Source organism: Pan paniscus, chromosome 18 (genome assembly GCF_029289425.2).
Source record: "Pan paniscus chromosome 18, NHGRI_mPanPan1-v2.0_pri, whole genome shotgun sequence".
NCBI lineage: Eukaryota > Metazoa > Chordata > Mammalia > Primates > Hominidae > Pan > Pan paniscus.
Window position 1 is genome coordinate 9,288,455 of NC_073267.2, and position 17,700 is coordinate 9,306,154.

General features: G+C 48.8%; 1 protein-coding gene across 9 annotated transcripts in view; it reads left to right on the forward strand.

Moving 5' to 3' along the window:
• Positions 1–17,700, forward strand: part of ABAT (4-aminobutyrate aminotransferase) — a 122,265-nt gene that overhangs the window by 86,763 nt on the left and 17,802 nt on the right. For all 9 annotated transcript variants that reach the window (XM_063597947.1, XM_055099496.2, XM_003808307.6 and 6 more), the window contains 5 exons: positions 997–1,114; positions 8,316–8,365; positions 14,648–14,728; positions 15,317–15,409; positions 16,773–16,835. In XM_063597947.1, coding sequence (XP_063454017.1) covers positions 997–1,114; positions 8,316–8,365; positions 14,648–14,728; positions 15,317–15,409; positions 16,773–16,835 — 405 coding nt within the window. The remainder of the gene's footprint in view (positions 1–996; positions 1,115–8,315; positions 8,366–14,647; positions 14,729–15,316; positions 15,410–16,772; positions 16,836–17,700) is intronic.

A 17,700-nucleotide genomic window follows, 5' to 3' on the forward strand; every position in this document is an offset into this window, starting at 1 on the left:
TGTCACTCTGTCTCCCAGGCTGGTGTGCAGTGGCACAATCTCAGCTCACTGCAACATCCGCCTCCTGGGTTCAAGTGATTCTCCTGCCTCAGCATCCCAAGTAGCTGGGATTACAGGTGCCCGCCACTATGCCCGGCTAATTTTTGTATTTTTAGTAGAGACAAGATTTCACCATGTTGAGGCTGGTTTCGAACTCCTCACCTCAGGTAATCCACCTGCCTCAGCTTCCCAAAGTGCTGGGATTACAGGCATGAGCCACTGCACCCAGCCCTTTTGTTCCTCTTTTAATGTTTTTGTTTTTTATTTGAGATGGAGTCTCACTCTGTCACCCCAGGTTGGAGTGTAGTGGCACAATCTAAGTTCACTGCAACCTCCGCCTCCCGGGTGCAGTGATTCTCCTGCCTCAGTCTTCTGAGTAGCTGGGATCACAGGCGTGCACCACCACGCCTGGCTAATTTTTGTATTTTTTAGTAGATACAGGGTTTCACCATGTTGCCCACACTGGTCTTGATCTCCTGACTTCAAATGATCCACCTGCCTCGGCCTCCCAAAGTACTGGGATTACAGGCATGAGGCACTGCACTCAGCCCTCTTGTGATGTTACTCATTTTGCATTAAGTGAGTACTTTCCAGTGTAACATTTTTATTTCTTTAATGTTTACTACATAATTTAGTTTTCTTTGAGTTTGCTCCAAGGTTTACCATACATATCTTAACAGAATCGACTTCAGATTTGTATCTCTTTTTTTGTTCTGATGTATAAAACACATACAGAAAAATTCATAAAAAATAAAATCACAGCTTACTGAACTATTATAAAGCAAACCACCCATGCACTTAGCCAAAACAAGAAATACATTGCTGGCGTCCACAGATGCCTCTGTGTGTCCACAGATAGTCACGATATGGTGTACTTCACTGATTCAAGCTTAATCCTAAAAGCCCAAGAATCTAGGGAGTGGCAGTGAGCCTGAGGTGGTCTTTTCTTTCTCCAAGAATGCAGAGGCTGTGCATTTTTTCTGCAATTACGAAGAGAGCCGAGGCAATTACCTGGTTGACGTGGACGGCAACCGAATGCTGGATCTTTATTCCCAGATCTCCTCTGTCCCCATAGGTAAGAGCTGGGAAATCATTCCTTGGATATAACCTCTGTTTCTGTCTCTCCTAGTCGTGGCTATCCAGGTATTAGGATGTAGCTTCCAGCAGGCACATCCCAGAGTGTTGCCTGACACTTCACTCAAGGATAGGAAAAAAATTAATAATGTGTAAAGGGTATATTATTAGACATATTATATGTCCTCTCTCATCTACTCCTTCCCCAAATTCCACAGGGTAAGTATGTATTAATATCCCCATTTTGCAGATAGGTAAACAAAGCATAGAAAGGTTTGGTACCTCGCATAGGAATCATAGCTGGAATGCAAACCCATCTGTGTGACCACAGTGCCACCCAGGTAGGTGTCTTAGGTTGAGTTTCCTCGAAGAAGAGCCTGAGGTGAGGATTTCCTTTTTCCCTGCTTTTTTTTTTTTTTTTTTTTTTTTTTCCAGATGAAGTCTTGTTCTGTCGACCAGGCTGGAGTGAAGTGGCGTGATCTTGGCTCACTGCAACCTCTGCCTCCCGGGTTCAAGTGATTCTCATGCCTCAGCCTCCCAAGTAGCTGGGATTACAGGCACACGCCACCATGCCTATCTAATTTTTGCATTTTTAGTAGAGACGGGGTTTTACCATGTTGGCCAGGGTAGTCTAGAACTCCTGACCGCAAGTGATCTGCCTGCCTCAGCCTCCCACAGTGCTGGGATTACAGGTGTGAGCCACTACGCCCAGCCTAATTTTTTTATTTTTTGTAGAGACGGGGGTCTCACTATGCTGCCCAGGCTGGTCTCGAACTCCTGGGCTCAAGTGATCCTCCCACCTTGGCCTCCCAAAGTGCTAGGATTTCAGGTGTGAGCCACTGAACCCAGCCAGAGGTAGGGATTCTTGGGCAGGTTATTGATGGAGGGAGAGCTCTCAGGAGAAAGGGGAGGAAAGGAAACAGCCTGGGGCAGGGGGAAGAAGCTAAGAAGGATGAGGTCTTAGCTAGAACTATCCACAGCCTGACCCCACTTCGGGCTCTGGTGCATACACCACACCCCAGAGTTGGTCTCAGACTGAAGCAAAGGGCCTGGCTTTTTATGCCCCTTCACCAGCCAGTCATCACCCGTCAGCTGCCAGAGGGGAGAACTTGTATAATCTCCTCGGCAAAGTGGCTTCCATTTGCCAAGGGCAATTTTCCAGGCAAGGAGGCAGCTGGAGTTATTATCAACCAACACACACAGCAGCTGGAAAACAGTGACCTGCCCAGTAAAAGTGACCTCAGTGGGATGCCCACAGCGTCTGCCTCCCCAGCCTCGCCTCCCAGCCATATAGAGTGTTCACTCGCTGTATAAAAGGGCACACAGACAGGATGGATGGGGCTAAATTGGAAATGCAGGTAGCTGCTATTTGCAGCTTGGATGGTTAATGTTTCTTTGGCTGATGGATTCCTGGCTACATTGAGTAGTCCATAGGCTGCGTCTCATGAAGCCTGTCCCTTCACAGATAATGCTGGTTCTTCTGCTGCAGAAGAGCCCGGGGCATCCTCCGCTCCCCATCAGCACCTCCCTTTGGACCCTGCTCAGAAGCCTGGAGCCTTTCCCTGAGACCCAGCCTTGGCTGTCCCTCCTCCTCTTCTTCCCCTGCTCATTTCCTCACACCTATTTATTTCCCACTACCATGAGATTAGACAGTAAGCAGATGATTCATTCTTTTGGGAAGTCCATCATTCAGGAATGCCTCAGCTATGGAAGGCACTTTGGAGACAAGAATTTAAAAACCCCATCTCCCCTTTGTGTGGGAGTGGAAGGGATGGGCTCTTGAGTTGTCCTGGGTTCAAATCTTGGCTGTACTATATATTAGCTGTGGGATTGTGACCCACCCCCGAGGACTCCCTCAGTCTGAATGCCCAGCTAGCCACTGTGTGCATGAAGGTCAGGGAATCAGATTAGCAGCATTTGTTTAAAAAACTAGAAGTTTGGTCGGGCACGGTGGTGCACGCTGGTAATCCCAGCACTTTGGGAGGCCAAGGGAAGAGGATTGTTTGAAGCCAGGAGTTTAAGACCAATCTGGGCAATATAGTGAGAACCAACCCCAATCTCTGCAAAAGAGTTTTAAAAATTAGCTAGTCATGCTGGTGCATGCCTGTAGTCCCAGCTACTCTGGAGGCTCAGTCAGGAGGATCTCTGGAGCCCAGGAGTTTGAGGCTGCAGTGGGCTATGATCACACCACTGCACTCCAGCCTGAGGCAACAGTGCAAGACCCTGTCTCAGTAAAAAACAAAAACAGAAAAATTCTAGAAGTTCTAAAAGTTCTCTCTCTGGCCACCTGTCCTCCCATATCTGTAGTCTTTGAAAAGATTTTTTTAAGTTAATACTTATAGAGAATTTACTACGCACTTGGCATATTGCCAAGTGCCTTATACATTATCTAATTAAATGGCTACAACCGCCTTGGAGTAGGGTCTTTTAACATCACCTCCAGTTGACTGATGGGCCCAAGTCTCAAGAGCTTGCAGGATTTTCCTGGCATACACAGGGAGTCCAGGGCTAAGCCAGGCTGTGCACAAACAACTCTCTGCCTCCCAAGCTTATTCTTTTTTTTTTTTTTTTTTTTAGACGGAGTCTTGCTTTGTCGCCCAGGCTGGAGTGTAGTGGCATGATCTCGGCTCACTGCAAGCTCTGCCTCCTGGGTTCAAGCGATTCTCCTGCCTCAGCTTCCCAAGTAGCTGGGACTACAGGTGCCCACCATCATGCCTGGCTAATTTTTTTTTGTATTTTTAGTAGAGACGGGGTTTCACCGTGTTAGCCAGGATGGTCTCGATCTTCTGACCTCGTGATCCACCCACCTTGGCCTCCCAAAGTGCTGGGATTACAGGCGTGAGCCACCGCGCCTGGCCCTCCCAAGCTTATTTCTATGGTAGCTGCCTTGCAGACGCCTGCCCCTGCCCTGCCCTGAAATGTGGGGGTCCCACAGCATAGAAAGCCCAAGGCAGGATTTCCCTGATCAGAGGGACCAGCTCCGCTTTCATCTCTTCTTCAGAAGCCAGTAAGGCACGCCACATCTGAGGCTTAATGAGGTCTACCTGGAACAGGCTTAGCTCTCCAAAGGCAGAAAAGTCATGAACACACAGGCAGTGGTGATAAGGAGCCAGGACTTAAAGACCTTTGGCCCCGAAACAGTTGGAGAAACCCAGAGTGTTCCTTTCTTGAGTAAGGTGTACTTTTCAGTCTTGGGGCCAGCGTGTGTTGGAGTAGGATGGGGGAGTGCCAGGGATGAATGTTAACCACCTTGGTCCCCCTCCAAGGCTCTCTCATCCATCTTCTCGACCAGACAGAGTGGAACACCAAGGCATTTCAAATCACTTTCACTTTTCTATTCTATTAGCAGAAAGTCTCCCCTGGGTGATGCCAGGTCTTTAATACCTGTCTCCACTGGCTGATCTCTTACTGTGGAGGAGTGCGCGGCCCAGGCTCAGAGGCTTGGGCAGGCAACAGAAAGATTGTTCCTACTGCATTCAACCTCTGGCCACATTGACATAAAGTCTCCTTTCAAAGTAAATGTATTTGGATGGACACAGTGGCTCACGCCTGTAATCCCACACTTTGGGAAGCCAAGACAGGAAAATAGCTTGAGCTCAGGAGTTTGAGACCAGCCTAGCCAACATGTTGAAACCCTGTCTATAAAAAAAAAAAAAAAAAAAATTAGCCGTGCATGGTGGTGCACACCTGTAATCCCAGCTATTCGGGAGGCTGAAGTGGGAGGATTGCTTAAGCTAGGGAGGTTGAGGCTGCAGTGAGCTATGATTACACCACTGCACTCCAGCCTGGGCAACAGAGTGAGACCATGTCTCAAACAAAAAAAACAACAAAAAGAAAAGGTTCAAGGGGTGGATTCTGAGATTAGCCGGTGACTGGTAGAAGGAAGAGGGGGTGGTCTGGAAAGCCCTCAGGCATGGACAGTTATGTCCACGCTACTGCAGCGATTGCATGTTCAAATTCAGCAGGAGTTAGTGTGAACCTTGTGGTGGAAACTCAGGCCATGACATCAGCAAGCTCGTTCTGCACAAACTCCATTTGACCATCTTGGTCCCAACAGATTTCAGCTCGTTTCTCCTTGATCTCATAAGCAGAGAGAGTTTCAGCATTTTCAGCAAGTTGATTTCTTTCTTTCTTTCTTTCTTTCTTTCTTTCTTTCTTTCTTTTTTTTTTTTTTTTTCTTGAAAACGGAGTCCCATTCTGTTGCCCAGGCTGGAGTGCAGTGGCACAATCTCAGCTCACTACAACCTCTGCCCCCCTGGTTCAAGCGATTCTCCTGCCTCAGCCTCCCAAGTAGCTGGGATTACAGGCACCTGCCACCACGCTGGGCTAATTTTTGTAGTTTTAGTAGAGATGGGGTTTCACCATGTTGGCCAAGCTGGTATCAAACTCCTGAGCTCAAGTGACCTACCTGCCTCGGCCTCCCAAGTGAGATTCCTTTCTTTTCTGCTATTCTTCAAACTCGAGAATTTCTGTTAGTTACTGGCTTCTTACTCTTTGGGGCACAGTTTCAGCTTTTCAGCACATTGTTTCTTTCTTTTCTCTGCTTTCCTGTAAGCCCAAGAATATAGTCATTGATTCGTTTTTTCTTTTCAACTCTTTGAGGCATGGTGTCAAGTCCTGGTTGGCCCCAGTGGCTGCCATGGATGTACTAACCCTGAGGTGGGTCTCCTACGCCTCCCTCCCTCTGGTCTTCTCGACAGGGAGGGCCAGGCGCAACCACAAAGTGTCCCGGGCCTGTGGAGTGGCATCACCATGGACAGGGGACTCTGTGTAGGAGGCAGAGGTGGGAATGAGCATTGTCCACCATCACTGGCCACAGAGGTGATGTGGCCACTTCCCAGGGCTTCAAGACACATGAAAGTGAGGATGCATTCATCAGGGTGAGAGCTGTGATTTTTAGAAACTCAAGTCAAACAAATGAGGTCGGCTGCTGAGTTCTTTTCTCAGAGAGAGACCCTGCTGCCCTGTTGTGCTCCAACCTTATGTATAATTATCTCCCAGTACTGACTGGGAGATGACCTGCAGGGCAGGTGCATTAATTACCAGGAGATAGAAAATGGCTTGACTTCAGGCCGGGTTCGGTGGCTCACACCTGTAATCCTAGCACTTTGGAAGGCCGGGGTGGGTGGATCACTTGAGGGCAGGAGTTCAAGACCAGCCTCGCCAACATGGCAAAACCTCATATCTACTAAAAATACAAAAAAATTGGGGCTGGGTACGGTGACTCCCGCCTGTAATCCCAGCACTTTGGGAGGCCGAGGTGGGTGGATCATGAGGTCAGCAGATTGAGATCATCCTGGCTAACACGATGAAACCCCGTCTCTACTAAAAATACAAAAAATTAGCCAGGCGTGGTGGTGGGCGCCTGTAGGCCCAGCTACTCAGGAGGCTGAGGCAGGAGAATGGCGTGACCCCAGGAGGCGGAGTTTGCAGTGAGCCGCGATTGCTCCACTGCACTCCAGCCTGGGCAACAGAGCGAGACCCTCTCTCAAAAAAAAAAAAACAAAATTAGCCAGGCATGGTGGCACACACCTATAAACCCAGCTACTCTGGAGGCTGAGGCACGAGACACGAGAATCGCTTGAACCTGGGAGGCAGAGGCCACAACGAGCCACGATTGTGCCACTGCACTCCAGCCTGGGCAACAAGGCAAGACTCTGCTGAAAAGAAGAGGGGAGGGGAAGGAATGGGAGCTTGACTTGTTAGGGGAGGCCAACATGCGATAGAATGGTTAAGAATGTCTTTCAAAAAGCCCTAGAAGATTCCAACAATCTTGCTTGAGTTTAACATAACTACAGAGTAATTCTTATTAATTAATGTCAAACATTTTTATTTTAATTTTTTTCTTTTTTTATTTCTTCTTTTTAAAAAAAAAGGGATACATGTGTAGAACCTGCAGTTTTGTTACATAGGTAAACGTGTGCCATGGTGGTTTACTGCACCTATTGTCTCATTATTTTAATATTAATAGAGTGGGGACCAGTGTCTTTCCTAAGCCTGATCCCCATCTCAATTCCTCTCTCAGAAGCAACCTGCTTCTTCTAGAGAGATAGTCAGTGCGTGCATAAGCATACACATATCCTGTGTCTCTCCTTCTTCACTTAGCAGATCTCAGAGATTATTCTCACTCAGCACAAATAAATCTCTCTCACCCTTTCCTACAGCTGATTCGTTACATTAGAAGGCTTATTTCCCTGACCCACTATTGATGGATGTTAGGTTGCTTTCAAGTCTTGAGATATGAGAGTGTCACAATTAAGATCCATGCTCGTAGATCTTTATACACACTGGTAGGATAAATTCATAGAAGAGCAATTGCTGAATCCGAGTGTGCTAAGCCTTGTTGTGCAATGTCAGGCCCAGTCTGGATGGTAAATGCTGTCGGACTCTGGGAATAAGCAGATGTATGAAGGCCAGATGAGGCATGCGGGTCACAGATCGCAGGTGGCATCACTACTCGCTCAGTCTCTGAGCAAACATTTGTGGAGATTTGACTCCGCCCATGGGCGCTGGGAAGGAAGGTGAGGATCCTATCTGCAATCCAGCACTAGGGCCTGTTGAACCACACTCCCCAGCCAGCCCCAGGCTTGAAATTTTCTTGCATTTATCTCCCTTTTTATTTATTTATTTATTTAAATAGAGTCTCACTGTCACCCAGGCTGGAGTGCAGTGGCGTGATCTCAACTCACTGCAACCTCCGCCTCTTGGGTTCAAGAGATTCTTCTGCCTCAGCCTCCCGAGTTCCTGGGATTACAGGCACGTGCTACCTCGCCCGGCTAATTTTTGTATTTTTAGTAGAGACGGGGATTCGCCATGTTGGCCAGGCTGGTCTGGAACTCCTGACCTCAAGTGATCCACCTGCCTTGGCCTCCCGAAGTGCTGGGATTACAGGTGTGAGCCACCACACCTGGCGCATTTATCTCACCTTATGTTTATGTAGTCCAGTAGGTCTCAAATCTGAACAAGCATCAGAATCTCCTAGAGAATTTGTTGGATTTCTAGGCTGCCCCTTGAGAGATTCTGAGTCAGGGATGTTAGGTGGGGCCCCAGGAATCTCTTTTTGTCAACAAAGGATAAAAGACCCTTTGGTGTTTAAAGAGAGTTGGGGGGTTGGAAAGGAAGGGAGAGGGAAGGAGAGGTGGGAGGGGCATGGGGAACCCTTGGATGCAATGAGATCTCTAACAATACTCTCCTGCCCTCAGGTTACAGCCACCCCACCCTGCTGAAACTCATCCAACAGCCTCAAAATGCGGTAGGTCTTGGGGTTACACAGAAGAAAGACAAAATATGTTCATGGCCATTCACAGAATCACTGGGCAGACTTTGGCAATAGTCCTTTCATTCATTCATTCATTCCATAAATATGTATTGAGCCCATACTATGTGCCAGGTATGTGGCATGCCTTGATGAATGAAAACACAGTGCCGACATTCCCACGGAGGCAGTCAATTAACCACACACATGAATAGAGAATTGCAACAATATTAAGTGCTACAGAGTAAGGTAGGCAGCGCTTTGTGGGCATAAAAGAATGATGCTAATAGTTAATGTTTATGGAGAGCATAATTTGTACCAAACACTGTGTTCAGCACTTTATAGCGACAATATTGACAAGTCTGTGAAGCAGGTACTCTTGTTATCCCCATTTTTCAGATGCAGAAACTGAGGCACAGAGTGGTTAAGTATTTGCCCGAGGTCACACAGCTAGTGGAGGCGCTGAGAATAAACCCACAGGAGCTGAGCTATTTGGGGATGGAGAGGGTGGGTGTCAGGGAGGCTTCCCAGGGAAATGACTTTTCAGCTGAGATCTGAAGGAGAGGAAGGTCTGGGAGGCCACGAGTCGGGAGGAATGGTCTCAGCAGGGAGAAGAGGGCAGCGGTGAGGGCAGCAGTGTGGCTGGAGCAGAGAGAGTGGGGAGGGACCCAAGGAGGACTGGCGTAGCAGCAGGGCACAGGGTTTTCAGACGCCACCTAGGCCAGGGGTTCAGAACTCTCACACTGTTGACATCCGTAGCCAGATAATTCTGTGTTGTGGGGGGCTGTCCTGTGCATTGAGACATTGAGCAGCATCCCTGGACTCTACCCACTAAATGCCAGTAGCAACTCTCTCCTGAGGTTGTGATAACCAAAAATGTCTGCAGACATGGCCAGATGTCCCCTGGTGGATACAGTCACCCCACCTGAGAACCCCTGCAATACAAGACACCTGTCTCTATCCGAAGAGAGATAGAGAGCCATTGCACATTTATACTAAAGAATATGGCCAGGCACGGTGGCTCACGCCTGTAATCCCAGCACTTTGGGAGGCCGAGGCAGGCAGAGCACTTGAGGGAGGTCAGGAGTTCAAGACCTGCCTGGCCAGCATGGTGAAACCCCGTCTCTACTAAAAATACAACAATTAGCCAGGTGTGGTGGTGTGAGCCTGTAATCTCAGCTACTTGGGAGGCTGAGGCAGGAGAATTGCTTGAACCCAGGAGGTGGAGGTTGCAGTGAGCTGAGATGGTGCCACTGCACTCCAGCTTGGGCGACAGAGGGAGACTTTATCCCAAAAAATAATAATAATAATAATAATAATAAAATAAAAAATAAAAAGTACAACACCCATGCAGGCATGCATACAGCCTAAATGCACCACTCAATGAATTTCCCATGTAACCAATGTTTCACAACTCTTTTTGTTATTGGAACATCCCTTAAGGAGCATTTTTAGACATTATTTTCCTAGTTGTTCCCTATCATGAAATTGAAATAGAAAAATACAGTACATATGGAGTGTATCTGTGTGTTGTATTTATGTCCGTGCTTTACATGGAACAGAGTAAAAAAAATTTTTTTTTATTCCCACTGAGAATGCACGAGTCGTAATGAGGAATCAGAACACGCCCCCACCCAGTTATTATTCCTTCCAACCAAATTAAGTAGACCCCTCCCCTTGCTTTTAACAGATTGCTGTATTTCTCCAGTTTTGTTTGCTTGTTTTTTTCTTGAGACAGAGTCTTGCTCTGCTGCCCAGGCTAGAGTGCAGGGGTGCAATCATGGCTCACTGCAGCCTCGACCCGCCAGGCTCAAGTGATCCTCCCACCTCAGCCTCCTGAGTAGCAGGGACTACAGGTGCCCACCACCATGCCCAGCTCATTTTTGGTTTTTTGTTGGTTTGTTTGTTGTTTTCTTTTGTTTTTGGTAGAGATGGGGTTTCACCATGTTGCCCAGGCTGGTCTCGAACTCCTGGGCTCAAGTAATCCTCCTGCCTCGGTCTCCCAAAGTCCTGGGATTACAGGCGTGAGCCACCACACCCAGTTGTATTTCTCCAGTTCTTTATTGCCATGTAAATGGAGTTTTGCAGTGTGTATCTTTACCTCGTCTGGCTTATTTCATTCAAAATTACGTCTGGGTGATTCCTCCAGGTGTGTGTAATTGCAGACTGTGTATCCTCATGGCTTTAGAGCGTTCCCCTCTGCGGATATCCTGCAATCCTACTGTCCGTGGGTATTTGCATAGCTCCAGTTCAGGGCTCTTATGAAGACCACTGCTGTGGACGTTCGCGTGTGTGTGTTTTGCTGTACCCATTTAGGTGTTTCTGTTAGATACGAAGCTTGGAGTAGAACTGCTGGCCATGTACAGCTCCTGCAGATCCTGCCAGACAGTTCTCCAAATTGATCGCACCAACTCCACTCCCACAGCCGGGGGAGGGTTCCAGTCTCGCCACATCCTCGCCAACACGGGGTATCACTGGAGGATTTTTCTTTGACTCAGAGAGTAACATACTTATCCACACATGACAAGGAACTTGATCCCAAAAAGAAATCTAAGAAAGGCAGAAGGAACAAAGACCCAATCCTGGTCAGAAAAGGGGTCCCTAGCCCTAAAACGTTCCTCACTTTAAATAAACAGAGTTGGAGCTAATAGGAAAGAACCACATTTTCTTCTGTCTGAATGGGTGTGCCCTGCCTGGGAGGGGCCAGGGGACACTCTTGCCTCCGATTAGTTGAGAGGTTTAGGGGCTGCTGTATAGGGAACTGGTGTCCTCCTGAAGGTGTCTGATGAGGCCCACTGCGGCCGGAGGCTCCCGAATGTGTTTACATCTAAAGCCTGGCTTTGTTTTGAAATGTTGTGCGAATCCCAGATGCCTTGGCAGTTGGTGCTGAAAAAAAATGTGTCAACAAACATGTCAGACACATTTGCAGTGTCAACCGCCTCCAGAGGCAGAAGCGTCCTCAACAACACACGACGTCAAGGCCCAGAGATTCCGGCTGCATGTGGTGGCTCACGCCTGTAATCTCAGCACTCTGGGAGGCTGAGGCAGAAGGATCCCTGAGGCCAAGAGTTGGAGACCAGCCTGGGCAACATATCGAGACCCTGTCTCTACGATAACTGTTTTTAAAAAATTAGCCAGGTGTGGTGGTGCATACCTGTAGTCCCAGCTACTCAGGAGGCTGAGGTGGGAGGATCGCTTGAGCCCAGGAAGTCATTGCAGTGAGCTGTGATCTCGCCACTGCACTCCAGCCTGGGTGACAGAGCGAGACCTTGCCTGTAAAACAAAACAAAACAAAACAAAAACATATCCCAGAAAACAAAGGCCCAGGGATTCTGATTTCAGGGACAGTACTACCCTGTCCCTGCCAGGAGCTTCCCCCACCTTCCCTATCCCCCCATCACCTTTCACCTGTCTCTCCCCTCTCACCTCGTCAGGGACTGGTCCTAACCCTCACATCTCCCACTTGGCTTTCTGCCAGCAACCTCTCCCCATCGATCCCTCCCACCTCCCTTCTCACCCCCTCCAAACCATCCACCAAACTGTGCCGCGTGTGGAACCCTTCCCTGGTACTTACTGCCTTCTGGCTGTGTCCCGATCTCCTCCACCTCAAATGCTAAGCCCTTGGAGGGCTGCCTCCCACTTTCTTCTTTAGCCTTATTGCTTGACATTTGCTCATTCATTGGTTATTGACTGAATGCTTCCAATGTGCCAAGCACTCTTTTTGGTGTTGGGATTTGATGGTGAATCCACGTTCTCCATCCCAGTCTGGGTTGGGTTGTTCTGCAGAGGAACTGGGTTGGGGGCTTGATGAAAAGAGCACCCTGACGCAGTCTTAGAGAGGTGGCAGCTGACCTCCACGGGCTAAAAGGTTTTCAGCAGGACATGCCCAGGGCAGTAGGCTGGGGCACCACTGGCTGACGTCTTGGGTCTTCCAAATTTTTGGCTGGAGATGCACTCAGGTGGTGGCGATGGTATTCTGCTTGTACAGGGCAGGTTCCTGCCAGGTCACCAAAGTCCCAACAAGGGGTTTATCAACCCTTTTGCACCCAAACCAAACCACCCTGAAACTCCACCATAATTACTTCATGTGACTTCCTAAAAATGAAACCATGTCCCTTAGATCTAATATCTGGATTCCAATTATGATTTCTTTTTTCTTCTTCTTTCTTCCTTCTTCTTCCTTCTCCTTCTCCTTCTTCTCCTTCTTCTTCTTTCTTCTTTCTCTCTCTGTCACCCAGGCTAGAGTGGAGTGGCTTGATCATAGTTCATTGCAGCCTCGAACTCCTGGACTCAAAAGATCCTCCCACCTCAGCCTCCTAAGTGACTGGGATTATAGGCGTGAGCCACTGTGCCCGACCTCCAGTTACTATTTCTTATGTCATCAGGCCCATCTCATTACATTGCCAACAAGTTATACAATAATCTTGGACATTGCATGTGCACAGTCACATTGCAATGAATGCACATAGCACAGCAGGCCTGACCAAGTAAGACACCTGCCATCCTATGACCTCTGGGTCTTTCCCTCTGCATAACTCTTCCTTTGAGACTGAACTCCTGCATCCTCTGTATGCCATATCATCTCACTGGCTCCTTACAAGCACCTAGTGAAGAGTCTCCAGTTTGGCAGATGAGAAACCCAAAGCTCAGAGAGGTTAAGTGAGTTGCCCAAGGTTGCACAGCCACTTAAGCCAAAGCCAATTCTCTTCATGCTGTACCCTAAGCCTGTTGAGCTGACTGCAAGGGTTTAGAAAGCTATCCTCATTTGATCCTGATACCCAGTGTCCCAGATATCTTCTGTTCTTAATGTCACGCTTTCTCGAGCAAGAACATCACCCCCACATCGTTCCTAGACCCAGACGGCTGTCAAGATGCCAGCCAGCCCTACTGTCCCCTTCTGGGAGCCATTTCCCTGCTGCTAGTGAGGGCCGGCTTACTTCCACCCTATTCTCATGATGTGATTTCTTAGGAGCCCCACTAACAGGTCAGAGCCAGAAGGAAATGTTCCTTAAAGTCCCCTCCAAGGTTGGGCACAGTGGCTCACACTTGTAATCCCAGCACTTTGGGAGGCTGAGGCAGGCAGATCACTTGAGTCCAAGAGTTCAAGACCAGCCTGGGCAACATGGCAAAACCCTGTCTCTATAAAAAAATACAAAAAATTAGCTGGGTGCGGTGGCATGTGCCTGTAGTCCCAGCTACTTGGAAGGCTGAGGTGGGAGGATCACTTGAGCCTCGGAGGTTGAGGCTGCAGTAAGCTGATATCACGCTACTGTACTCCAACCTGAGAGAGCAAGGCCCTGTAACAAAAAAAAAAAAAAAAAAAAAAAAAAAGCCCTTCCAGGCAAGCCAAGGTCTCTGGGTTGTGCCAAGCATGAGCATTTTCGGGCAGAGGCTGCCTGGAGTATCTGACACAGAGTGGCATCTAAAGTCAGTAAACCTAGATCCGAGTTGTGGTTCTGCCCCTTCTTGGCTGTGTGACTTGGGGCAAGTTGCTTGACCTCTCTGGTCCTCAGTTCCCCCATCTCTACAATGAGGACGATTAACTTCCCTCACTACTTATCCTAGACCCAACTGAGTGATCGTGAAGCAGAAAAAGCAAGAGGTAGGAATCTGCCAGTTTCTAGCAGCACAAGTCAAGTCCTAAAGCTACTGGGAGAATCATCTCTGGGAACCCTTCTGCCCTTAGGGTGTCCTATACAGTGATGCTGGTTTTTGGATTTGCACTGAGTGCATTACACTGATTTTGCCCAAGAGACTCTTTCTCTACTCCAAAAGTCCCTTTTTGTATTTTTAGCAGAGAAAAGGTTTCACCTTGTTGGCCAGGCTGGTCTCGAACTCCTGGCCTCAAGCAATCCATCCGCCTCGGCCTCCCAAAATGCAGGGATTATAGGCGTGAGGCACTGCACTCTGCCTGTTTTTTAGCCATTCTAATGGTTAAATATATAAAGAAAGAGACTCACGGGAAGTTGCAAAAACCAGTACAAAGAGCCCCATGTACGCTTCGCTCAGTTTTCCCCAGCGGCAGTAGCATCCTATATAACGCCAATGCAATATGGCAACCAGGACACTGACCCTTTTTTAAAATATCCACAGCAATCCTAGTGGATTTCTTTAAAGGTTTAAGGAAACCGGCCATGCCCCACGCTGACAGAACGTCATCATCCTGCAACCCCATTTGGAGGCTGTTTGAACACAGGGGCTATGAAAAGCACCATTTGTGGGCAGGGAGCTGGGTCAGGCCCCCCCAGAAGTCACCATTTGTCTCTTGCCCTTTTGCAGAGCATGTTTGTCAACAGACCCGCCCTCGGAATCCTGCCTCCGGAGAACTTTGTGGAGAAGCTCCGGGAGTCCTTGCTCTCGGTGAGTTCTGGAGAAGCAATCCCATTGTCTTCAGACGTGGTACTGGCAGGGGAAGGGAAAAGTGGAGACGCCAACAATGAAGAATAAGGTGTTGCTACAGAAATCTTTCTCTCTGAGCTTATTCTTCCATGCAGAGTATTTTAAATTTTTCTTTTAAAGGACAGAAGGGATTCTTTGTGTGCAGGACAAAAGGAGCTGGGGAAATGAATATGTGTCGCATGATAGGAGCCTTGCATATGTCATTCAATCCTGCCCCCACTTCTCGGTTTTAGTTACTACAAACGATTAAAGCCATTGGGAGCCTCAACGTCCCGCCTGGACCGTGTAGGTGTCTTAGACAGTGGCAGGTGCATCAGGAGTGGGCTTTTGCCCCCCTTCTTTCCTCTCTGCCAGCCTCAGGGCCTCCCTGGGCTTCTCCGCCACCCTTGGAAAAGCCTGAGCCCACCCTCCCAGTCCGACACCTTCCAGGACAGCCCTGGTTCTGTCTGTCCCCGGTACGGCCCCTGCGAAGATTCAGCTCCAGCCAGGGGAAGCGGGAGGACAGGAGTCATGATGAGCCTGGGCTCACGGCTATTTCCCTCCCCACAGGTGGCTCCCAAAGGGATGTCCCAGCTCATCACCATGGCCTGCGGCTCTTGCTCCAATGAAAACGCCTTCAAGACCGTCTTCATGTGGTACCGGGTGAGGTTTGGGGCACACACACACACACACACAGGCTCCCCAGCACCCAGCCACACGCTCACCCCTTGTCTGACTGTTCATTCCAATGGGCTGGAGTATTAGACGTCAGTACCAGGGTTAAAATACAGGGAGGGCCACTGCTGGATGGTACTTTGAGACAGCACAGTGGGGTATGGTGCAAAGGGCTGAGGCTTTGGCATCAAAACTTTGCAATGTGGGCTGGGCGCAGTCGTTCACACCTGTAATCCCAATACTCTGAGAGGCAAAGGCGGGCAGATCACTTGAGCCCAGGAGCTCGAGACCAGCCTGGGCAACATGACGAAACCCCATCTCTACTAAAAAAAAATTCAAAAATTGGCCAGGCATGGTGACGCATGCCTGTAGTCCCAACTATTCTGGAGGCTGAGGTGGAAGGATTGCTTGACCCTGTGAGGTCAAGGCTGCAGTGAGCCGTGGTTGTGCCACTGCATTTCAGCCTGGGTGACAGAGTAAGACCCTGTCTCAAAAAAAAAAAAAGAAGAAGAAAATGCTCCTTAAATTCCCCTCCAAGGTTGGGCACAGTGGCTCACACTTGTAATCCCAGCACTTTGGGAGGCTGAGGCAGGCAGATCACTTGAGTCCAAGAGTTCAAGACCAGCCTGGGCAACATGGTGAAACCCCGTCTCTATAAAATATACAAAAAATTAGCTGGGTGCGGTGGTGCGTGCCTGTTGTCCCAGCTACTTGGAAGGCTGAGGTGGGAGGATCACTTGAGCCTGGGAGGTCAAGGCTGCAGTTAGCCGATATCATGCTACTGCACTCCAACCTGAGAGACACAGCAAGAGCAAGGAGCAAGACCCTGTAAAAAAACAAAAACAAAAACAAAAAAAACCCTTCCAGGGAAGCCAAGGTCTCTGGGTTGTGCCTCTAGGTTATTTTATTTAAATATTTAAATTTAAATTTATTTAAATATTCTAAATTGCAGAGACAGAGTCCCACTTTGTTGCCCAGCATGGTCTCAAACTCTTGGCCTCAAGCAATCCTCCTGTCTTAGCCACCCAAAGTACTAGGATTACAGATTTGAGCCCGCACATCTGGCCTCCATTCTTCCTGGCAAAACATGCAACGCTCTCAGCAGATCTTAATCCAACAGATCTTAATCGTTGCTGATGGTGCTTAATGCATTATGTGTGTTAGTTTCTTTTGTTGCGAGCACAGTTGGTAGCCTCACGTTTCAGTACAGACCTGGAACAATTAATACATGAGATCCACTCCTGAGAAAGCACTTTCTACTTGTCTGGACTGAATATCGGTTTGGTTGGAAAGTTGAAGCCCCGACTAGTCCAGAGCATCTCTGAGATTTTGTTCTGTTCTATTGTTTCAGAGCAAGGAAAGAGGGCAGAGGGGCTTCTCCCAGGAGGAGCTGGAGACGTGCATGATTAACCAGGTGAGTGCAGCTGGGCTTGCACCATGTACATCTGGGGAAGCTGCACAGCCTCTCCCGGGCTGTTGCTGGCTGGCTGGCACTGTCCTTCTCAATTAGGAAGGGCCAGGCCAGGCGCGGTGGCTCATGCCTGTAATCCCAGCACTTTGGGAGGCCGAGGCAGGCAGATCACCTGAGGTCAGGAGTTCAAGACCAGCCTGGCTAATATGGTAAAACCCCATCTCTACTAAAAAGACAAAAATTACCCGGGCGTGGTGGCACACGCGTGTAATCCCAGCTACTTGGGAGGCTGAGGCAGGAGAATCATTTGAACCCAGGAGGTGGAGGTTGCAGTGAGCCGAGATCACACCACTACACTCCAGCCTGGGTGACAGAGTGAGACTCCTCTCAAAACAAACAAAAAAACAAAAACAAAAGGCCGGCTGCTGTGGTTCACGCCTGTAATCCCAGCACTTTGGGAGGCTGAGGCGGGTGGATTGCCCGAGGTCAGGAGTTCCAGACCAGCCTGGCCAACATGGCGAAACCCTGTCTCTACTAAAAATATAAAAATTAGCCAGACATGGTGGCGGGTACCTGTAATTCCAGCTACTCAGGAGGCTGAGGCAGGAGAATCGCTTGAACCCAAGGGGAGCGGAGGTTGCAGTAGGCCGAGATCTCACCACTGCACTGCAACCTGGCGACAGAGCAAGACTCCATCTCAAAAACAAAACAAAACAAAAAAATGACAAGAGGGTTTCTGGAATTTGTGGGAGGAGGTCTTAGGGTTTTTCCTGGAGGTCTCAGGGAATTGGTGTTCAACCAGCCTGAGACAATGCCAACCTCCTAGAGACTTGGGGGCCCCCACAGTTGCCTCTGAGGCACCTCCAGC